Below are 19275 nucleotides of genomic sequence, written 5' to 3'. Positions count from 1 at the left end.
AGTAGAGTAGAGTAGAGTAGAGTAGAGTAGAGTAGAGTAAAATAGAATAGAATAGAATAACAGAGTTGGAAGGGACCTTGGAGGTCTTCTAGTCCAACCCCTGCTTAGGCAGGAAACCCTATACCATTTCAGACAAAGCTATAACAATGAATGACATCTCTTGGCAAGTACTTCCTTATTCTTTTCTTTTTTTTATCCCATGTCATCTTTTATCACAGGGTTAGGCAATAACCAGAAGTTTGGAATTGCAACTAAACCTGAGATAACATGACCAATTGTCAAAGATTGTGACATTAAAAGCAACATCACTGGGGAATGCCCCATTGCTTAGTCCACACTCCTACAAAGATTAGCCCTTTCCAAAGAGATAACCAAGCATTCTGAAGACATGACACTTTAAAAAAAAAACAATAAAAACACACGTACACAACTATTTCATGACTTTCCCGCTTTAATTTGAACTTATTTTCCTCATAAAAAATAATGTTTCAGGAAGATGAGATTCCTAAAGAGGTGCTTTGCTTTCTGAAAAATGTCAGCTTGTTCTTCTAAGTTCCTTCAGGGGTGCCAAATGATTTGGGGTGTGGTAGAAGAGTTGTTGTAAAGGAACATTAAAAGAGTTATTCATCCTTGAATGGCAGACAAACCAAAAACATTGGCATCCAAGTGTTTTTGTAAGTCTCCAACAACAAGTTCCTTCTTGGAATTGTCTTGAATTCCAGATCCCTCTTGACTATTGCAGAAGAGTTTATGAAAAAAAAGTCACTCAGTGCATGTGATATATTGCCACACACTTGCCTCAGTAAAGTCACAAACAGTCCCTGCAGAGTGCCACTGTCCCTTCTGGTAATCACGGCATGGGCAGAGGCGCTGGTACTTGGTATTGCATCCAGCACAGCTGAATAACAGATGATCCTTCTGAAGGTAGCATTCCCGGACATTTTCAGCCACAGCTGGATAAGGTGATTCATCTCAGACTCTGTGCTATCACAAACAATGTTGAGCCTAGAAAGTGAAAGAAAGACTCGGTAAGAACTTTTCATGGTAGAGTTTAACATGGCTCTTGAGCAGTGGTGGGATTCAATATTTTTTTACTACTGGTTCTGTGGGCATGGCTTGGTGGGCGTGGCTTGGTGGGCATGGCTTGGTGGGCATGGCAGGGGAAGATTACTGCAAAATCCCCATTCCCTCCTGATTAGCTGGGACTCGGGAGGCAGAGAATACATGGGGTGGGGCCAGTCAGAGGTGGTATTTACTGGTTCTCCAAACTATTCACAATTTCTGCTACCCAGTTCTCCAGAACTGGTTTAGAACCTGCTGAATACCACCTCTGCTCCAATGAGCTTCTCTGGCTGAGGGTGGTCCAGACTCTGAAGCTGAGTCTATCTATTCTAGTCCAATATCTTAACCTTTCATCACACTGGGTCTCTAATAGTAACACTTGATGTTTTCTCTCTGGACTTTAGTGAAAGTTACTGAGTAATACAGTATATCCTTAGATGACAATTAGGAGCCATCCAGTTCTATTAAACTACAACTTCTACAACTGTTTGTCATTGACCTGGCCGACAAGGGTTGATGGGAGCTGGAATTCAGACAATCTGAAAGGTCCCATGTTGCAGCCTCTGCTCTAGCTTTGCCTTGCCTTCTACTCAGTAAATGGCCTGCCATCTCTTTAATAAACTATGATTTGAACTAGTGATTCTGAACCAGCATTTTCTCTAAAATAGTTGAATTTTAAGAAGCTAAAGGAGCTTAGCAAGTGGAATCTGAGCTCTGGCTCTTATTTATCATATAAAAATGTCACTTGGACTCAAATTGCCTGCTTGGCCGCCGTGACAAAAATGATAATGCACCCATTTTAATTGTCCAGAGCTATGTATGGAGCTGGGTGGCAGATTTATGTTCTATTAAAATGTCAGTGCCTGTGTGTTCCAAATGCATGCTCACAGACAGAGGATAAAAGGGAAGGAGATGAGAAGAGAATAATGGTACCTCAAAAACCCAACATTTTTTCAGCTGAAATAAAGCTATTGACGCTCAATACAACTGGAAGGTCTGTCCAAATATTATTATTTTTTGTCTGATACATTGTGTGCAAAGGACACTAAACAAATGTCAGGGAGACATGTGTGGGCGGGGGGGAAAACCCTTTTAAAGTAGAAAATAAACAGCTAAAGTCTCTGGACTAGGAGAGAGGCTTGTGAGATTTACTCTGTGTTCTACTGGCTGCAAACTGTGAGTCAAATGCAGCTAGAAGTAGATATACACATGGCTTTAAGATAGAACAAAGAGATTTTCTATGGTTTTCCATAGAAAACTTATCTCTGGTTACCACAATAATTTTTCATGACATTAGCTTAATTTGTGGAAGGGGCTTCATTTTGTTGACATTACCACATTATTTGCTTTTAGTAAATAATGTGGCAGCAAAAAATATACAAATCACTGAAAAATGTACCCATTAATTCAAGACTAACTTGAAGAGTTAAGAACTGTGGTTAGAATGCAGTCTTGCAGGCTAATTCTGCTGACTGCCAGCAATTCGATCATCTCGGGCTCAAGGTTGACTCAGCTTTCCATCCTTCCGAGTTCGGTAAAATGAGGACCCAGATTGTTGGGGGCAATAGGCTGACTCTGTAAACCGCTTAGAGAGGGCTGTAAAGCACTGTGAAGCAGTATATAAGTGCTATTGCTAACTCCTGCCTATCCTTAAGCTAATTGGGCCAAGAGAGCAAAACAGCTTTTGAATTAGGGCAGATATAGAGAAACATTGTTTTCCAGCTGTAGCTGAACTGCAATTACTAACATCAACAAGCATTTCCAACACTGAGTGATTCTAAGAGTTGTAGTTCTGCCATATTTCAAAGATTAGGGACTCCTTATTCATGAAACATGGATTGTTATCTCCTGCTTAGCCTTCCCCCAAACTTTAGCTCCCTAGATATTTTGAGACAATCAATATTGATAGCTGCAGAATTCTGGGAGTGGTCATTTCAACAGATCTGAGAGGAAAAGATTGGAGAAGGATGGCATAAAATTTTGTGTAATGATTATTTATTGGCATTATCAATTAAATATGACAGAATAATTAAAACATTAACATTTGATTCATATTCAACAGATTCCCCTCCTCCTCCTCTTCCTCCTCCACCAACCACCCCAACAGAATTTCTACAACTCCCTATGAAACGAAGCCATCTGCAAATTTCAGACTCAGGCATTAAAGTGCAAGTTTTGAAACAGAAATCTGAAACTGTGAAAAGCTTAACATGCCACCCTCTTCAAATTTGCCATAAGATCTGGGATACAAAACATTAATTTTCAATATAGTCTTGCCTAAATGTCAAAACTCAGCATCAGTACAGATAATGGTAATAAGGTGACCTTTACTGCTTCTCCCAAATCAACTTCCAAAGCCTGCATTGGAATTTTACATCTTTAAAGCTCCGTAAAGAAGAGGAGAACTTCCTTGGTTGGGAGAATAAGGGAAGGACATAAGAAAGCTCGCCAACTTACTGCTGGAACACTTCTTTTTTGTTCAGGAACTTGAAAAACTCAGGCTCACAGACTAAATTGTGCTGCTGGCAAGTTCTGGTGCATGCTTGGCCAGACTCAGATAGCCACACCTGCAGGGACTTGACTGGGGGCCAAGCTGGAAGATGGCTGCTGGTTATATTATGAGACCATACCAGGGCAGTTGAATTGGGTTGCAGGATGAAAGGACTGAGAGAGCTTTGCATAGTCGGACTGCTGGACCTGTCTGGTAGAGCAGCAGTAGCACAGAAATCCTATCCAATTGGGGAAGGGAGAAAAATAGCATTTGTTACATAGATATTTCAAAAGACAGTGCTGCAAATTGTCACCTCATCTGATTTCTCCAAACCTGGTTCTTTCCAGACATTTTTGGTTATAACTCCCACAATTACTAGCCAGCATATTGCCTAAGAATCCTGGAAACTGTAATCCCAACACATCCAGAAGATGCCAAATTATACCAAGGACAAATTTGAATATCACACCTCCCTCCTCCCCTATTCTCTTAAGACTGCAACTAAATTCAGATGCCATAGTTTTAATGTAATTTTCTTTTTTTCCTCACCCCTTTTTGATTATCAACTTGCCAGGTGCAAAATTCTGGAGTACATATAAGCTTACATATTGCTTTCTGATCTTGAACTGGCCTAATAAAAATAATTACTATGCATGGGAAAGTGTTTCCCTCATTCAATTGCATGTTACAATAGATCTCTACAATAGATCTCTAGAGGCTGACACAACCTGTATATCGTACAAGTTAAATGCAACCTTTTTTCTCCAAAATTTGAATGCATTGTTGCTCAGAGATGAAAAATAAGAAAACAGTAAGCATGGCAAGCATAGACATTTGAATAATGTTCCATTGTTTCAGTGCTACTTTCCCCCCAAGTCACTCTCTCTCAGCCCAATCCACCTCACGAAGTTGTTGTTGTGGCAGGATATAAATAAATACAGAAAACACTGATTACCCGAACTCTATATTTGGCCAGATGATTCTACAGGTAAATAAATATTCAGATTCTTCTAATATTTCAGTTTGTGACTGTTGTTCTATCTACTTTCAGCAAAATGAGCTGCTCTAGCCAGCTATATAAGCATTTGAAAATTAAAGTAACAAAACCAGAGAAGGCTGTTTACAAAAACTAAATGCCTCCAGCTAGTAATTTCTAGTAATTGAAAAATATTGATAAGAAATGGAAGTTACATGCTGTAACTATTAAAGTCAAGGCAAAGTCCGGAAGACCAAGAAAGAAATATCTTTGCCAGAACTGTCTTGAAGCAGATCAGATCTGCAACACAAAACCTGTAAGTCACTGCAAATAACCACCCAAAATGTTTGACTGGGGTTGGAGGGGTTGTCCACAGAATGGCATTGCTTATACTGTGCATGGGACATGAATCTGAAGGAAACCTTTTCTCCAATCTCTCATCATCTAGTATCTGTAAATAGCTGCACATAAATATTAAATGTGCATTACAATTTGCAGAAATATTCCATGATTCTTTGAATTATGGTGCTGGAGAGGACTACTACGAGTCCCTTGGACTGCAAGGTGATCAAACCGGTCAGTCCTAGAGGAGATCAGCCCTGATTGTTCTTTAGAAGGACAGGTCCTGAAGATGAAACTCAAGTACTTTGGCCACCTAATGAGAAGGAAGGACTCACAGGAGAAGAGCCTAATGCTGGGAATGTTTGAGGGCAAAGGAAGAAGGGGACGATAGAGAATGAGGTAGCTGGATGGAATCACTGAAGCAGTAGGCATGAGCTTAAATGGACTCCAGAGGATGGTAGAGGTCAGGAAGGTCTGAAGGAACGTTGTCCTTGGGGATGTGTTGGGTCGGACACGACTTCGCAACTTACAATAACATGCCATGATTAAATCGTTACATATGGCAGCGCTGCTATTGTTCACTGAGGAGTCTTTGAAGGATACAATTTGACCAGAGATGCCTACATTTTTGCCTGCAACTACAATAAAGCCTGTTTCTTACGGCCAACAAAACCACCCTTGCTTTTATGCAAAAGTAAGAACTTAAATTTTGTTAATCCTGTTCTTTAATAGAATCAGTCTTATCCATATCCTCCCATAGGTAGTGCCACAGACCTGGTAGGTATTACTGCTAGAGAGAGAAATATAGCTATGTTAAATGGAGTTTATAACCACTTCCAGAAACCTCACGTGTCTGTTAAGAGAGGGAGACTGAATTCCAGGATCACTGGCAGTGGCTTTTTAATAGATTGATATCAACCTTGTGATGTGATGTGGTGAATATTTGGTAGTCAGTTTTTTTAAGCACTTTAATTATATCTAAAATCAACTAAAATTACTCAAACTATGGATCTAATATGCCTTGTTTATCCTCTGCTGTGAAGCTGCTGATATGCTTTCCAGAATAGACTTTTCCCTTCTTGAGGTGCAAAACACTTTTCCATAGTATTGACATGATCACAGAATAAGGGAGAAAAATTTACACCCTGCTTTCTGTGCACAAAAGGGTGTTAAGTTACACCCTTAGTTTTTATTCCAACAATAATCATATTATTTCAAGGATTAAAAATGGAACAGTGCACTCTCTGTCATATCAAAGCACATCATTTTTCCAATTAGCAAATAGAAAAATAAGTGTTGAAAATAGTAACTGTCATTAACTGTGGATAGAGAGAATCAAATTATACAGGAATAGATTAAACATGTTTCGGGGGGGAGGGGGAGCTTGAGAGAAAATATACATTTAAAATAGCATTTTCCCATTTTAATTGCTCAAAGTTTGCCAAAGTTTCCAACACGGCCAAGAATTGGCAGGAAAGGGATTCAATTTTACTGATCATTTGGAAAAACAAAATATCTCATGTAGAATTTCTTCCAGATTCCTTCTCCATATTTTTATTTTTCCATTTCTGGAGCCTCAAAAGAAGGGAAGAAAAACTCCCTTTCCATAGTCGCCCACTAAGAGAGATAGAATTGAATAGAATTGAATAACAGAGTTGGAAGGTACCTTGGAGGTCTTCTAGTCCAACCCCCTGCTTAGGCAGGAAACCCTATACTATTTCAGATAAATGGTTATCCAATCTCTTCTTAAAAACTTCCAGTGTTGAAGCATTCACAACTTTTGGAGGCAAGTTGTTCCACTGATTGATTGTTCTGTCAGGAAATTTCTTCTTAGTTCTAGATTGCTTCTCACCTTGATTAATTTCCATCCATTGCTCCTTGTCCTACCCTCAGGTGCTTTGGAGAATAGCTTCACCCCCTGTCCTCTTCTTTGTGGCAGCCCCTGAGATATGGAACACTACTATCATGTCTCCCCTAGTCCTTCTTTTCATTAACTAGACATACCCAGTTCCTGCAACCATTCTTCATATGTTTTAGCCTCCAGTCCCCTAATCATCTTTGTTGCTCTTCTCTGCACTCTTTCTAGAGTCTCCACATCTTTTTTACATTGTGGTGACCAAAACTGGATGCAGTATTCCAAGTGTGGCCTTACCAAGGCATTATAAAGTAGTATTAACACTTCAGGTGATGTGAAGTGGCAACTTTCATGCTTTGATTTTTATTACCATTATTATTTAGAATTATTTTGTCTCCAAAAATACTAAGGACATGGACAATGGATACCGCTGGAGTATTCAGGGCCATAGTTTTTCAACAGATCTGCCAAAAGAGAAATAGGTTCCTCATTTCTCTCTCAAAATACTTAGCTCCCCCAGACAAAATAGGACTCAAAATTTGGCCTTCCTTTCTTTAGTAGATGTTAGAAATATTTAAGTATCTGAGGGCTGTGCTAGATGGGGAAGGTGGGAATTCTAGTCCACCACAATGGGAAGAATTAGGTTGATTAATTTTATACTACATAAACAAAATTAATGGTTCTAGGATATTCCTATCTGCTGGGTTGAGTCAGAAAGGAGGGGAAGAAAAGTTACCTGGTTTTGAATGTAGGCATGAATCCGCTCTAGCATTCCTTCAGATGTGTATTCATAGGGCAAGTAAGGTTCAACCTAGAGGGACAGAGGAGGAAGAAATATGGACATGAACAAACACAGAATAAGACTATTTCCAATTTCTGTGAAAAGTTGTGAAAAATGTGGTATTCTGTCATTACGATAGAATGTCTAAATTTCCATATGAAGAAATTGTAGTACAAATAAGCTAATTTGGCTGGATTTAAAATCTTTTCTGTAAGGACTTACCTTTTTTCATAGTTAAAAGTGAAAATTTATCCTCATTTACTTTTAAACAGGCCTTTAAACAGGTTTTGGCCATGCACATAAAACTACTGTATTTGATTTACAATGTAGAGCTACTTAACATTTATATATATATTTGGTCAGTAATTAGATTGAATTGAGGAAGGCATGCTGTCCAAGCAAACACTCTTTGGCATAGGCAAAGCACTTGGAAGAAGCACACTGCACAAACAACAAAAATGCAACCTCCATTGCCTGGAGCCACCACCTAGTTCTCAGACAGGTTCTCGTGCAAAACTACAAAGGCAGCTTTGCATTTGAGAGATTTTTAGAAATCTGATGAAATTAGTGTATTGATCAAGTCCCAAATTTTGCAATTACATGTGACCATCTGCTGAAATGCAAAGATTCTTCAGATCTGTTCACCAGCATGTTCTGATCAAAACCATTGATGCCGACTGTGTATTAGACTGCTGGCACATTCTGTTGGGCCTGGAATATGAAGACTATTCAGTTTCATTCAGCTTACATCCTAGCAAGCCTTAGCACATATTTTCCTTCCCTCCCTGCTTCTCCTCCTTCTCAGAAATACTAGCAAGCCTCCTGTTGGATCTGTCAAATATACTCATGATGGCAATGACAGCAGATGCTTGCATCCATCTGCTACCAGCAAACAATTGGATGAAGTGTCTCCCTGTATGGCAAGAGGGCCAACAACAAATAGATTTGCTAGGATCAGTGGTTCTAATGAGCCTATCTTTCCTCCTTCTCCCTTCCCTTTATTAAAAAGAAAAGAAGATAAAGATCAAAGCTGATAAAAATATGCCAGCAAAGAGAAAAATAAATCGAAATAAACTATATTGCCAAAAGTATTCGCTCACCTGCCTTTACTCGCATATGAACTTATATTGGCTCCCAATAGATGTTCAGGTGCAATTCAAGTTTCCTGGTTATTGCCTTTAAAGCTTTAGATAACATAGAACCGAGCTACTTGCAGGACTACCTGCTCCCCTCAACCTCTGCCTGACTGTTTCTCCTCTTCCTCATCAACCACCTTCAAATCTGGGGGCTGTTGACTCTGAGGGCTGATGGATGGCCAGCTCCACTCCCTCTTCCCGCTTGGAGCTCTCAGGTTGCTTTGATGCTGAGCCTGACTCCCACACCTCCTCCTTCTCCTCCTCTGATTTGGCTGCTGGAGCGGCCGGCAGCCGACAGGTCACAACAACCAGTTTCATTCTATATTATGTTCTTGAGGACTGACAATTGGGACTCATCAGATATGGGTAGACATCTTTTCTATAAGGTTCAACCCTCTGCCAGGTATTGAATTCATGGACCATGTATTCATTAAAATGACAACATACAGTACATTAACTTTAGAAGCTATTCAGGTCCTAGTGCTCAGTGCTGCTGCAAGAAGGGATATATAGAATCTATCAGAATGGTATATACAGTGCAAATAAGCTTTCAGAGAGAAAGAGAAAGATTACATTATAATGTAACATGGCCAACTCTAACATCTATATCTCTCTGAAACTATAGAGGGAATAGGGATGGAATAGGGATGGAACAACTGCTACTAAGACAATGATAAGTGGGGCACGAGTCCAGCTCAGGAAAATAACTTGAGAAAATATCTCAAATCCCTCCAGGAGGGCAAAGTGTGAGAGGGAAGGACTATACAGTCATACTTCCAAGATTCTGTTACTATAGATGTTACAATAAAAGTAGTCCTAACCTACAGTATGTGGCTTTGGTTTCTCAGTCTGGTCTATGCTGTAGGGATGACAAAAAGCTTAAAGGAAAGTGCATTGTATAGATCATTCAGACCACGTGATCAAGTTGACAAAGGCTTCAGTGATGTGATTCCAAATCTTTTCCTACTGGTTCTATGAGAGAGTGCTTCGCGCATGCACGCAATGTTCAAAGACCACCCTTGGTGTCAGCGCTAGTGAGATGGACTGTTTTTTTAGCTCAGCTGAGGCACAGCAATCCGCTCTGCCACGTGAATCAGCTGAGCTAAAAAACAAGGGAATATAGGATAGGGAATGGTGGGGGTGGAGGGCGGGGCCAGCCAGAGGTGGTATATGCTGGTTCTCCGAACTACTCAAAATTTCCGCTATCGGTATGCCAGAACCGATCTGAACTGGCTGAATACCACCTCTGAAAGGCTCCCTCCAAATGGCCAGCAACAAGAAAGACAATGCTGATCTATGGATCTCCAAATCCTCCTGTGTTGCTACTGAGCCAGAAACAAATTAGCTCCACTCCCCAAGGCAGAAGCTAATATAGGGATACGGGGGGTACAATATTGACCCAGGAGTGATATCAAAGCAATCTAGGTTGTCTCCTTAGCTGCTATTCCCCGATGTCCTACAGTTGCAAGAAAAGTATGTGAACTCCTTGGGATTACGTGGAGTTTTGCATGAATTGGTCCAGGGGTGGGTTTCGACCGGTTCGCACCGGTCCCTGCGATCCGGTTGGTCGCCGAACCCGGAAGTAAGTAACTTCCGGGAACGGTGAAGCCCCCCCCCCGCGCCCGCTCCTTACCCGGTTTTTATGAATTCTGCGCTTTCCACGCATGCGCAGAACGCATACAGCGCCTATGCGATCCTCCAGGAGCAGCTGGAGCATCGCGCAGATGCTAGTACGCATGCGTGCGCCATGTGCGTGCACGCGCACGCCGTGTGCGTGCGCGAGGACGCCGCGTGCGTGCGCGAGGACGCCGCCGGCCTCGTTCCAACCGAACCGGTTGGAACGGGGCGAGAAACCCACCCCTGAATTGGTCATAAAATGTGCTCTGAACTTCATCTAAGTCACAACAATAGAAAAACACAGTCTGCTGAAAATAATACTACACAAACATTAGATGTTGACATGGTTTAATTGCACATAACATGTAAACATTCACAGTGCAGGGAGGAAAAGGTATATGAACCCTTGGACTTAACAACTGGTTGACCCTCCTTTGGCAGCAATAACCTCAACCAAACGTTTCTTGTAGTTGCAGATCAGACCTGCACAACGATCTGGTGTAATTTTGGACCACTCCTCTTCACAAAACTGTTTCAGTGTAGCAATATTCTTGGGATGTCTGGTGTGAATTGCTCTCTTAAGGTCATGCCACAGCATTTCAATCGGGTTGAGGTCAGGACTCTGACTGGGCCACTCCAGAGGGCGTATTCTGTGCTGTTGAAGCCATTTTTGTGTTGACTTACTTGTATGCTTTGGGTCATTGTCCTGTTGCATCACCCATCCTCTGCGGAGCTTCAGTTGGTGGACAGATGGTCGTACGTTTTCCTGCAAAATGTCTTGATAAACTCTGGAATTCATTTTCCCATCAATGACAACAATCCGTCCAGGCCCTGAGGCAGCAAAGCAGCCCCAAACCATGATGCTCCCTCCACCATGTTTTACAGTGGGGATGAGGTTTTGATGTTGGTGTGCTGTGCCTTTTTTTCTCCACATATAGTGTTGTGTGTTTTTCCCAAACAACTCAATTTTGGTTTCATCTGTCCACAGTATATTTTGCCAGTAGTGCTGTGGAACATCCAGGTGCTCTTTTGCAAACTTCAAACGTGCTGCAATATTTTTTTTGGGACAGCAATGGCTTCCTCCGTGGTGTCCTCCCATGTACTCCATTCTTGTTTAATGTTTTCCTTATTGTAGATGTGTCAACAAAAATGTTAGCATGTGCCAGAGATTTCTGTAGGTCTTTAGCTGACACTCTAGGATTCTTCTTTACCTCATGAAGCATTCTGCGCTGTGTTCTTGCAGTCATTTTTACAGGATGACCACACCTAGGGAGAGTAGCAAGAGTGCTAAACTTTCTCCATTTGTAGACAGTCTGTCTTACCGTGGAGACATGAACATCAAGGCTTTTGGAAATACCTTTGTAACCCTTTCAGCTTCATGCAAGGCAACAATTCTTGATCGTAGGTCTTCTGAGAGCTCTTTTCTGCGAGGCATGGTTCACATCAGACAGTGCTTCTTGAAACCAGTAAACCCACAACAGGTGTGTGTTTTTAAAGGGCAGAACAGCTGTCAGCAACACATCCAATATTATCACACTGATTGGAGTCAAGGTTGGCTCACTCCTGGCTCCAATTAGCTCTTGGAGACGTCATTAGGCTAGGGGCTCACATACTTTTTCCTCCCTGCACTGTGAATGTTTACATTTTATGTGCAATTAAACCATGGCAATATCTAATGTTTGTGTAGTATTATTTTCAGCAGACTGTGTTTGTCTCTTGTTGTGACTTAGATGAAGTTTAGAGCACATTTTATGACCAATTCATGCAAAACTCCACGTAATCCCAAGGGGTTCACATACTTTTCTTGCAACTGTACTTGAACTTGAGAGGGAATTCAGGTAGGGCAGTTCAAATCCTATTTAAACAAGAGAAGGAAGTCAAGGGGTAGAACTTATTCATGAAAGGCATCCTTCCCTTTTGTACATAGTAAGAGTATTGACAAACCCTAAAACAAAAAGCATAGCATTTCAATTCAGTTCTGAGATATAATAGAGACAGACAGTCTTCTTTGAAGAATCTGCGCAGATGAAGTAAAGATTGAATAAACATCTTCCTGTCTGCTATTTAAAAAACCCAAGAAAGAGAACAGTCATTTCCATGTTTTACCAGCAATTGTTCCTTTCCTTATCCACCAACCTTCTATTTTCATTTTTTCCCTTTTTCCTTGTTTAGCATGTTGAAAAGGGAGGAGGGAGGACACTAAGCAGTCTCAGTGGATATTTCACATTTGCAGTTAAGTTTTATTGCACCAGAACATCAAACTGTATGTACAAAGGGATCTGTGCCACAGAAAAAGATTAGCATTTAAATGGAGAATATCTTTAGTTCCCAAATCCAGCAGGCCTAAAGAAAGAAGAGGGAGACTCTAATATTACAGCATTAAGAAACACAAAAACTGGCTGATGTCCTGCCAATTTCCAGCACTGTGAATGCTAAATATTGTGGATGCCTGAATCTACTTTGTTCACTCAGATTCTCACTATAATTGCAACATATGGCAACCTTTGTGGTCTTCATTTAGAAAACGAGAGGGAGAGGGAAGGAGGCCAAGCTAAATCCCTGGTTCTTCTTTGATTACTCTTCCAATCCTGAAATTTTTGACAGGTTGGGAGTGGTTAATTCTTTAAGGTTGGTTTGGTGATGAGACCTGCTCTTTCATGTTTTACTCTCCTTGACATAACCCTGCTGTGAAAAAATGCACTTGCTTTATAAATGGTCCAAGGACTCATTCCAGGGGTGAGATTCAGCAGGTTCTGACAGGTTCTGGAGAACCAGTAGTGGAAATTTTGAGTAGTTTGGAGAACCGTCAAACACCACCTCTGGTTGGCCTCAGAATGGGGTGGGAATGGAGATTTTGCAGTATCCTTCCCCTCCAACGCCCACAAAGCTACACCCACAGAACCAGTCATAAAAAAATTTGAATTTCACCACTAACTCATTCTATAATTTTTTAAAAAGTGAAGCAGTAGTGTCAGGCTCTTTAATAAGCATTATTTTCTTTCTCAGACTTTCCCAGATTCCATGGAACATGTAGCTATTCAGCAAACCTAGTGTAAGCAATTGTACGATTCTAGCCACTGAGATTCTCCTTAGTTTCTATTCTTACTCAGAATCCTTGGAGCATTAAAATGGCTGCCTTTAGTGGGACAGTGGCTATCACTTCAATGAGAGGCACATTAAAGTAATGGCTTGGAGTTCTAGCATTCATGAAAAATAGAAACTCCTCTAGTTATGGAACAGTCAACATCTAGCAGAAACTTTACCCAGATTCTCATCATATCTTCCTTCTTGCAGAATCAATTCCAGATCAATTCCAATGGTCAAACCCTTGGGGCTAATGGGGATATTTAAAACTTTATTTTTCTTCTAAAACCAATCCTGTTATTTAAAATTAAAATGAAGTGGAGCACTCAAGGAGATGCCTACTAATACCAGTGGTATCCTTTTCTTTTAAACTGTTCTCCAACTCTCTGGATCAGATTTTCAGATTCTAGGGAATAAAATACTGGCAATAAATCTCTCCCATCTTCTGTCAAAGGGAGTGTTGTGAGCCAAACTCTACTCAGGAAGTGCTTATGTCAGTGACAATTCAGGCAAGTCTTGCAGGTCTATTGAAAAATCATTTTGAAATGCAACAATGACAATTTGAATCAACAGCAAGAAAAATTAATGGAACTTTGCTCCCTCCCCCAAGTTGTGAGTGCTTCATAACTGGAGGTTTTTGAGAAGAGACTGGACAGTAATTTGTTGAGAATGGTATAGAGTCTCCTGCTTGAGCAGAAGGCTAGACTAGAAGTTCTCCAAGGCCCCTTCCAACTCTGATATTATTAATTTCATAAGGCAGCCAAAGATTAACTGGCAATTATTTTGCAAAGTAGCTTGAGTATACTTAATAAAAAAATTAGTAGTCCTTGCACATTTGTACAAAGTATACTGTTGGTTGTGATCATTGTGGGCATTTCTGTCCATTTCCATAGAATTCCAACCAAAGACTTCCTACTTCTCCAGTTTCTGAAATTTTAGAACTCTTTTCCAGAAAAGTGCACATTTGCCTTTGCAGAAAAAGAAGCTATTTCAAAATAGTGAACTAAGTTTCCCAAACTAATATTTGCATTTGCTTAAAAAAGATATTTGCACTGATGCTTGCATTTACAGTATGCACAAGGAATAAACTACAGAGTCAATATTTAGATCACTATGTCATACATCTCAAAAAATGACAGCACATAGTCAGTCCACATTGGATTAAGAAGGAAGGAAGAGGGTGGAAGGGAGGGAGAGAGAGAGAGAGAGAGAGAGAGTGAATCAATCCGTCCATCCTCTGGAAGAAGATAATGGAAAACTACCAAGATAATTGCCAAGAGCCAATTATCTCTTGCGGTGTCACAGTGGTTAGAGTGCAGTAGTACAGGATACTTCTGTTGATGACCAGTTTGGCAATTCGGGTATCACCAGGCCCAAGGTTGTCTCAGCCTTCCATCCTTCCAAGGCCAGTAAAATGAGGACCCAGATTGTTGGGGGCAATATGCTGACTTTGTAAACCGCTTATAGAGGATTGTAAAGCACTTTGAAGCGTTATATAAGCCTCAGTGCTATTACTTTAACCCCATAACTGAAGTCACCAGAAGTCAAGCTTGATTCAGGGAAATATTTCACCTTTTTGCTAGTTCTGAATCTCCATGAAGGAATGTTCTTCCTAGTGCTTGGACAGTGGCAATAAATGGGCCCTAAGCCAAGAGTGTCTTCTGATTTATGACCTATTTTCAGTCTATTGGTCTAGCCATATATTCAGTGGAGAGAATTATTTCTTCTCTTCTGATGAATGAATCAAGCTGAAACTCCAAAGGCTGGGAAAGATAACTCTTATCAACCTTCTGCCATAAATATCTCAGCAGACGGTTCAGCAAGGCTGGAAATTGTACCCATTATATCTAATTACAGGTGCAAATGGTAATCAGTTTTGACATAATGACAGGAGTTGATACTGCCTATGAATTATTGAACTCACCCCCAGTTTGATTGGGTTACTTTCAGACAGCAATTGCAGGAGGCTTCTAAGTGGCCTGGTCATCGCCCAGATCCTTCCTAATGGAGAACTCTGCATTGTGCTTGACTTTCACTTACAGAACTAACTTTCCTATGACCCATTTATCATATTTCAAAATCAAAAGCATTTTGTTTTTTAAAAGTGAGTGTTTGGAGGGAGAGATTTCTGCTTCTGGGGCTTTGGAGCTCAGAAAATTACTTTTCACCCATTTTAAGCCATATGCCAGAAGCCTTTCAATCATCTTCTTCCTGTCTGGTAGAGAGTCTGAAGAAGAGCACAGGAGGAAGACTGAAGGGCAGCTGGAAATACTTGAAGGGCCACAGAGGGCAGATGCTGCCCTAGATTATTTCCTGATGTAAACTAGTTTTAGTTTAAAATACACAGAAAATCAACACAGATGTACAAACATAGTGACAAGGACATTAGAACGAGAGAAAGTTAAGTAAATCAAAGAGGTATGTTCTCAAGATATTTCAGGTCTTGATTTTACCAAATTTATAGTCAGAAGAGCACACAAGCAATAATCTCTCTCTATTTCCCATACTTCACATACTAGTTCACAAATAATGTGGGATCGGAAGGCTTCAGAATTTATGATGGCTACCCAACAGCTTCCCAGATGCATGGGAATTTGCACACCAGTTTACTTGGTCAAAGTATTTCCTTCCTTCCTTCCTTCCTTCCTTCCTTCCTTCCTTCCTTCCTTCCTTCCTTCCATCCATCCATCCATCCATCCATCCATCCATCCATCCATCCATCTTTTTCTTTCTTTCTTCCCTCTCCTCTCCATTCCATTCCATTCCATTCATTCTAAACCTACCTCTTTTCAGAGGTTTTAGTCATGCTTTATCTTCCTCTTACTAGTCATGCTGACTGGGAATTATGGGTATTGTACTCCAACAATTAGACATACTAGATTGAAAGATGATTTATTATACATTTGGATCTTTTCCCCCACTGGTGACTGAAAGTACTAGCCACCCATCATCAAGTCACTGGAACAATATACTGGTGTGAAGTATGCTGTTCCCATTGCCTCCTTTTCTGTTGCCTCCGTTATGATTCACAGCCAAATATTCTGTTTTAATTATGGGTTCCAAGCATGTGATAAGCAAAGTAATTGACAAAAAAGTTCAAGGGATGCAATGACATTACCCAGAGCATAAAAGTTTTAGAAAATAATTGTAGCTTGGTTGACTCTGTAAGAAGGATGACAATAATCAATTATATCAAGATATATTATGATAACTTAATTTTCTAAACTGGCAAATTGTATCAAGCCTTTTAGTCAAGTCCAACAAAATAATTACTTTGAAGCAAAACAAATCTGGGAACCTGGCATTTTATCATCTTTCCTTGTATGTGTTTTATATAGGTAATCTTTATTTAGTGACCACAATTGGAATTAGCCACATGGTCATTAAGTGAAAAGGCTGCTAAGTGCAACCATGACCGTAGTTATGGTTTTCAGCTTTTCTTTTCAGATCTGTCAAGATTATAAATGCAAGCGCTGGGGACAAAGTTATCTTTTCATTATTGTTATTAACTGTGAACAATTGCTAAATGATGCAGACCCTTAACAAAGATAACTAGTAGAGAAGAAGAATTGCTTTGGTATTGTCACCAGAGCATCTAATCTTATCCTGAGTAGATTAAATCTTACATCCAGTGAATCCAGTTTGAGAAATGATGAAGAGGCTTCCTATTACAGTTTCATTGTAATTTAGGATGAAGCCATACAATCCATCCTCAAATAAAGTCATTGCAGAAAACATATGGTGTCATGAAACTTCCTACTCCAGCCTCACAAAGGAATTTTTAGTTAGTTCATCATGCTTAAAAATCAAATCACAGGCCAGATTTGCAGCCAAATTGCATAGCTTTTCAGCACAAGAAATAGATAAACAGAATTTACTTTAATAGTTTCATAATAATTTCTCCTGATAGCTTTTTTTTTTTTATCCCCAGGTCTGAAGCTAGAACTTGCTACCATCAGAATTAAACTACATTTTGGTAGTTCATGCTAAACCCAGTCATTCTAACGGGTTCATAGAAAACAGTAGATGGCCCTGTGTGCCCAGCTGTTCTCAGAGAAAGTACCTATCACTCTTATGACAGACTGTGTTCTAGAAAGGTCCCAAACACTGCGATGACCAACAGAAGACAGAACATGTCAGTTTTTAATTAAGCAATTATTTTTGGAGAAGTTAACACTTCATTGTGGCCTTGACAGCACAATCTGAATTTATAAACAGAAAGTTGGGGTAAAGAATAGGAGCATAAGAGGTGCACTTGGGACTATGGTTAACAGATGAGTCATCAGAAATATGTGCAAAAGATGAATTAAGATTCAATTAAAAGGATTGCAACACCAGGAAGAATGCAGAAGATTACAAAGAAACTGGTTGCATCAAGAATATTTCAAGATGGTCTGAAAGCTGCAGAAGAAGAGAAGAGGAAAGTTCTAGAAGAGATTGAAAAGCCACATATGTGCATCATTACACTACGTGGACAACTGTTATCATTGCAACTCAAAGTCAATGGGATGTCAATTGTGTGTGTCCAATAAATATTCTCCTTTATTACATAAATAACTGCTAAACAGAAGTCCCTGAACAATCTTGAGATTAATATACTGTAAGTTAACTTTTTACAGGCATGGTACCTCTCTGCAAGGCTATTGTTTGCTTTTCTTTTTAAAAAAAAAAGTTTTTTAAATTGTTTTAATTGAACAAAAACACAAAAAAAGAATCATCCTTCATTACATCTTGTAGCAAGCGTGTCGATTGGTTACAAATACATTTCGTGCGTTTCTTCCACAATCATTACTTATACTTCATTCATATTGAATTGTACATTTTAAATCAAAAATCTTTATGTATTTTACTATCAATGTACCACAATTCTCATTTAACTACAATTATTTAAACGTGCATTTATCTAAAATCATTTGTATTTAAAGACACAACCGCCTACTGGTATTCATTCGAAATTTCAATAAACCTCCAATAACATTACACCTTTATAATACATTCTGAAAAAAAAATCAATTAATAAGATATCTAAGCATTCCCCCCCAGTTCCCCCCAACTCACTATTTAAAGCTTGTATCCAATTTGCTTTTACCAATACAACACATGTATATATCATTAAACATTATCCATTAACATTTCCTTGTTATTGTTGTAGTTAGCTAAAAAATATTTACTATTTATATCACATCTCCTTTCATCAGACCCAAAAGAAGTTACACCTTTATAACAAGATCTAAACAAAAATTTATTAATAAAATTTATAGGTCTTTCCCCATCCCAATTTACAATTTATACCCAAGTTACTTTTACTAGTTAAGGTTATCATTTCATAATTGTTATCGTAGTTAATTATATGTTAATGAATAAACATTTAATAACAATCTAAAACAATCTACAAAATATTAAAATTTCTACTTATTAATACCAAAATTAACTAACTTTTTATCATCAACTTTCATTATCAACCTGTATCTTTCCAGTGGCAAAACAGTCTTATCTCTCTTGCCAGTTGTTGTGTCAATTCTCTTTTTAACTCCTTTATAAAGTTTTTATAAACTTCTCTCCGCACTTTATTGCTTGAAAGATCTCTCAGATAATCTTATTGCCCTTGAATTGTTATTGAAATTAGCTTGTCTTTGGTTGTCAGACTTATTTCTAAAAAGGTTTCTCTTCTTAACTCCATCATTATTACCCTATTTTTCCTCCTGTATCTTGAAATCTGGGATAAAGCTCCAAATTGTCAAATTCACTTTTCCATCTTCCCTTCTTTCCACTTTCACCCATGTTTGTGCCATTAATAAGTTCATCTATTGTCTTGTCTTTATCTTCTATATTTTCATTCTCTTCTTTAATTTTTGGGGCTCCAACCCCATCATCTTTTTCTGTGAGAAACAATAGTATATCCAACTTCTTCTCAAATCTCCCAAATCCTTC

General features: G+C 39.4%; 1 protein-coding gene across 1 annotated transcript in view; it reads right to left on the bottom strand.

The window, feature by feature from the left end:
• Positions 1–808: 808 nt before the first annotated feature.
• MGAT5B (alpha-1,6-mannosylglycoprotein 6-beta-N-acetylglucosaminyltransferase B) overlaps positions 809–19275 on the bottom strand; it is a 260592-nt gene continuing 242125 nt past the window's right edge. The window contains 5 exon segments of the mRNA XM_032211348.1: positions 809–834; positions 837–962; positions 965–1005; positions 3520–3791; positions 7463–7537. Of these exon segments, the coding sequence (XP_032067239.1) occupies positions 809–834; positions 837–962; positions 965–1005; positions 3520–3791; positions 7463–7537 (540 nt within the window).

The sequence above is a fragment of the Thamnophis elegans genome, chromosome 2 (assembly GCF_009769535.1).
Source record: "Thamnophis elegans isolate rThaEle1 chromosome 2, rThaEle1.pri, whole genome shotgun sequence".
Lineage (NCBI taxonomy): Eukaryota > Metazoa > Chordata > Lepidosauria > Squamata > Colubridae > Thamnophis > Thamnophis elegans.
This window is presented reverse-complemented; position numbering and strand designations above follow the sequence as displayed.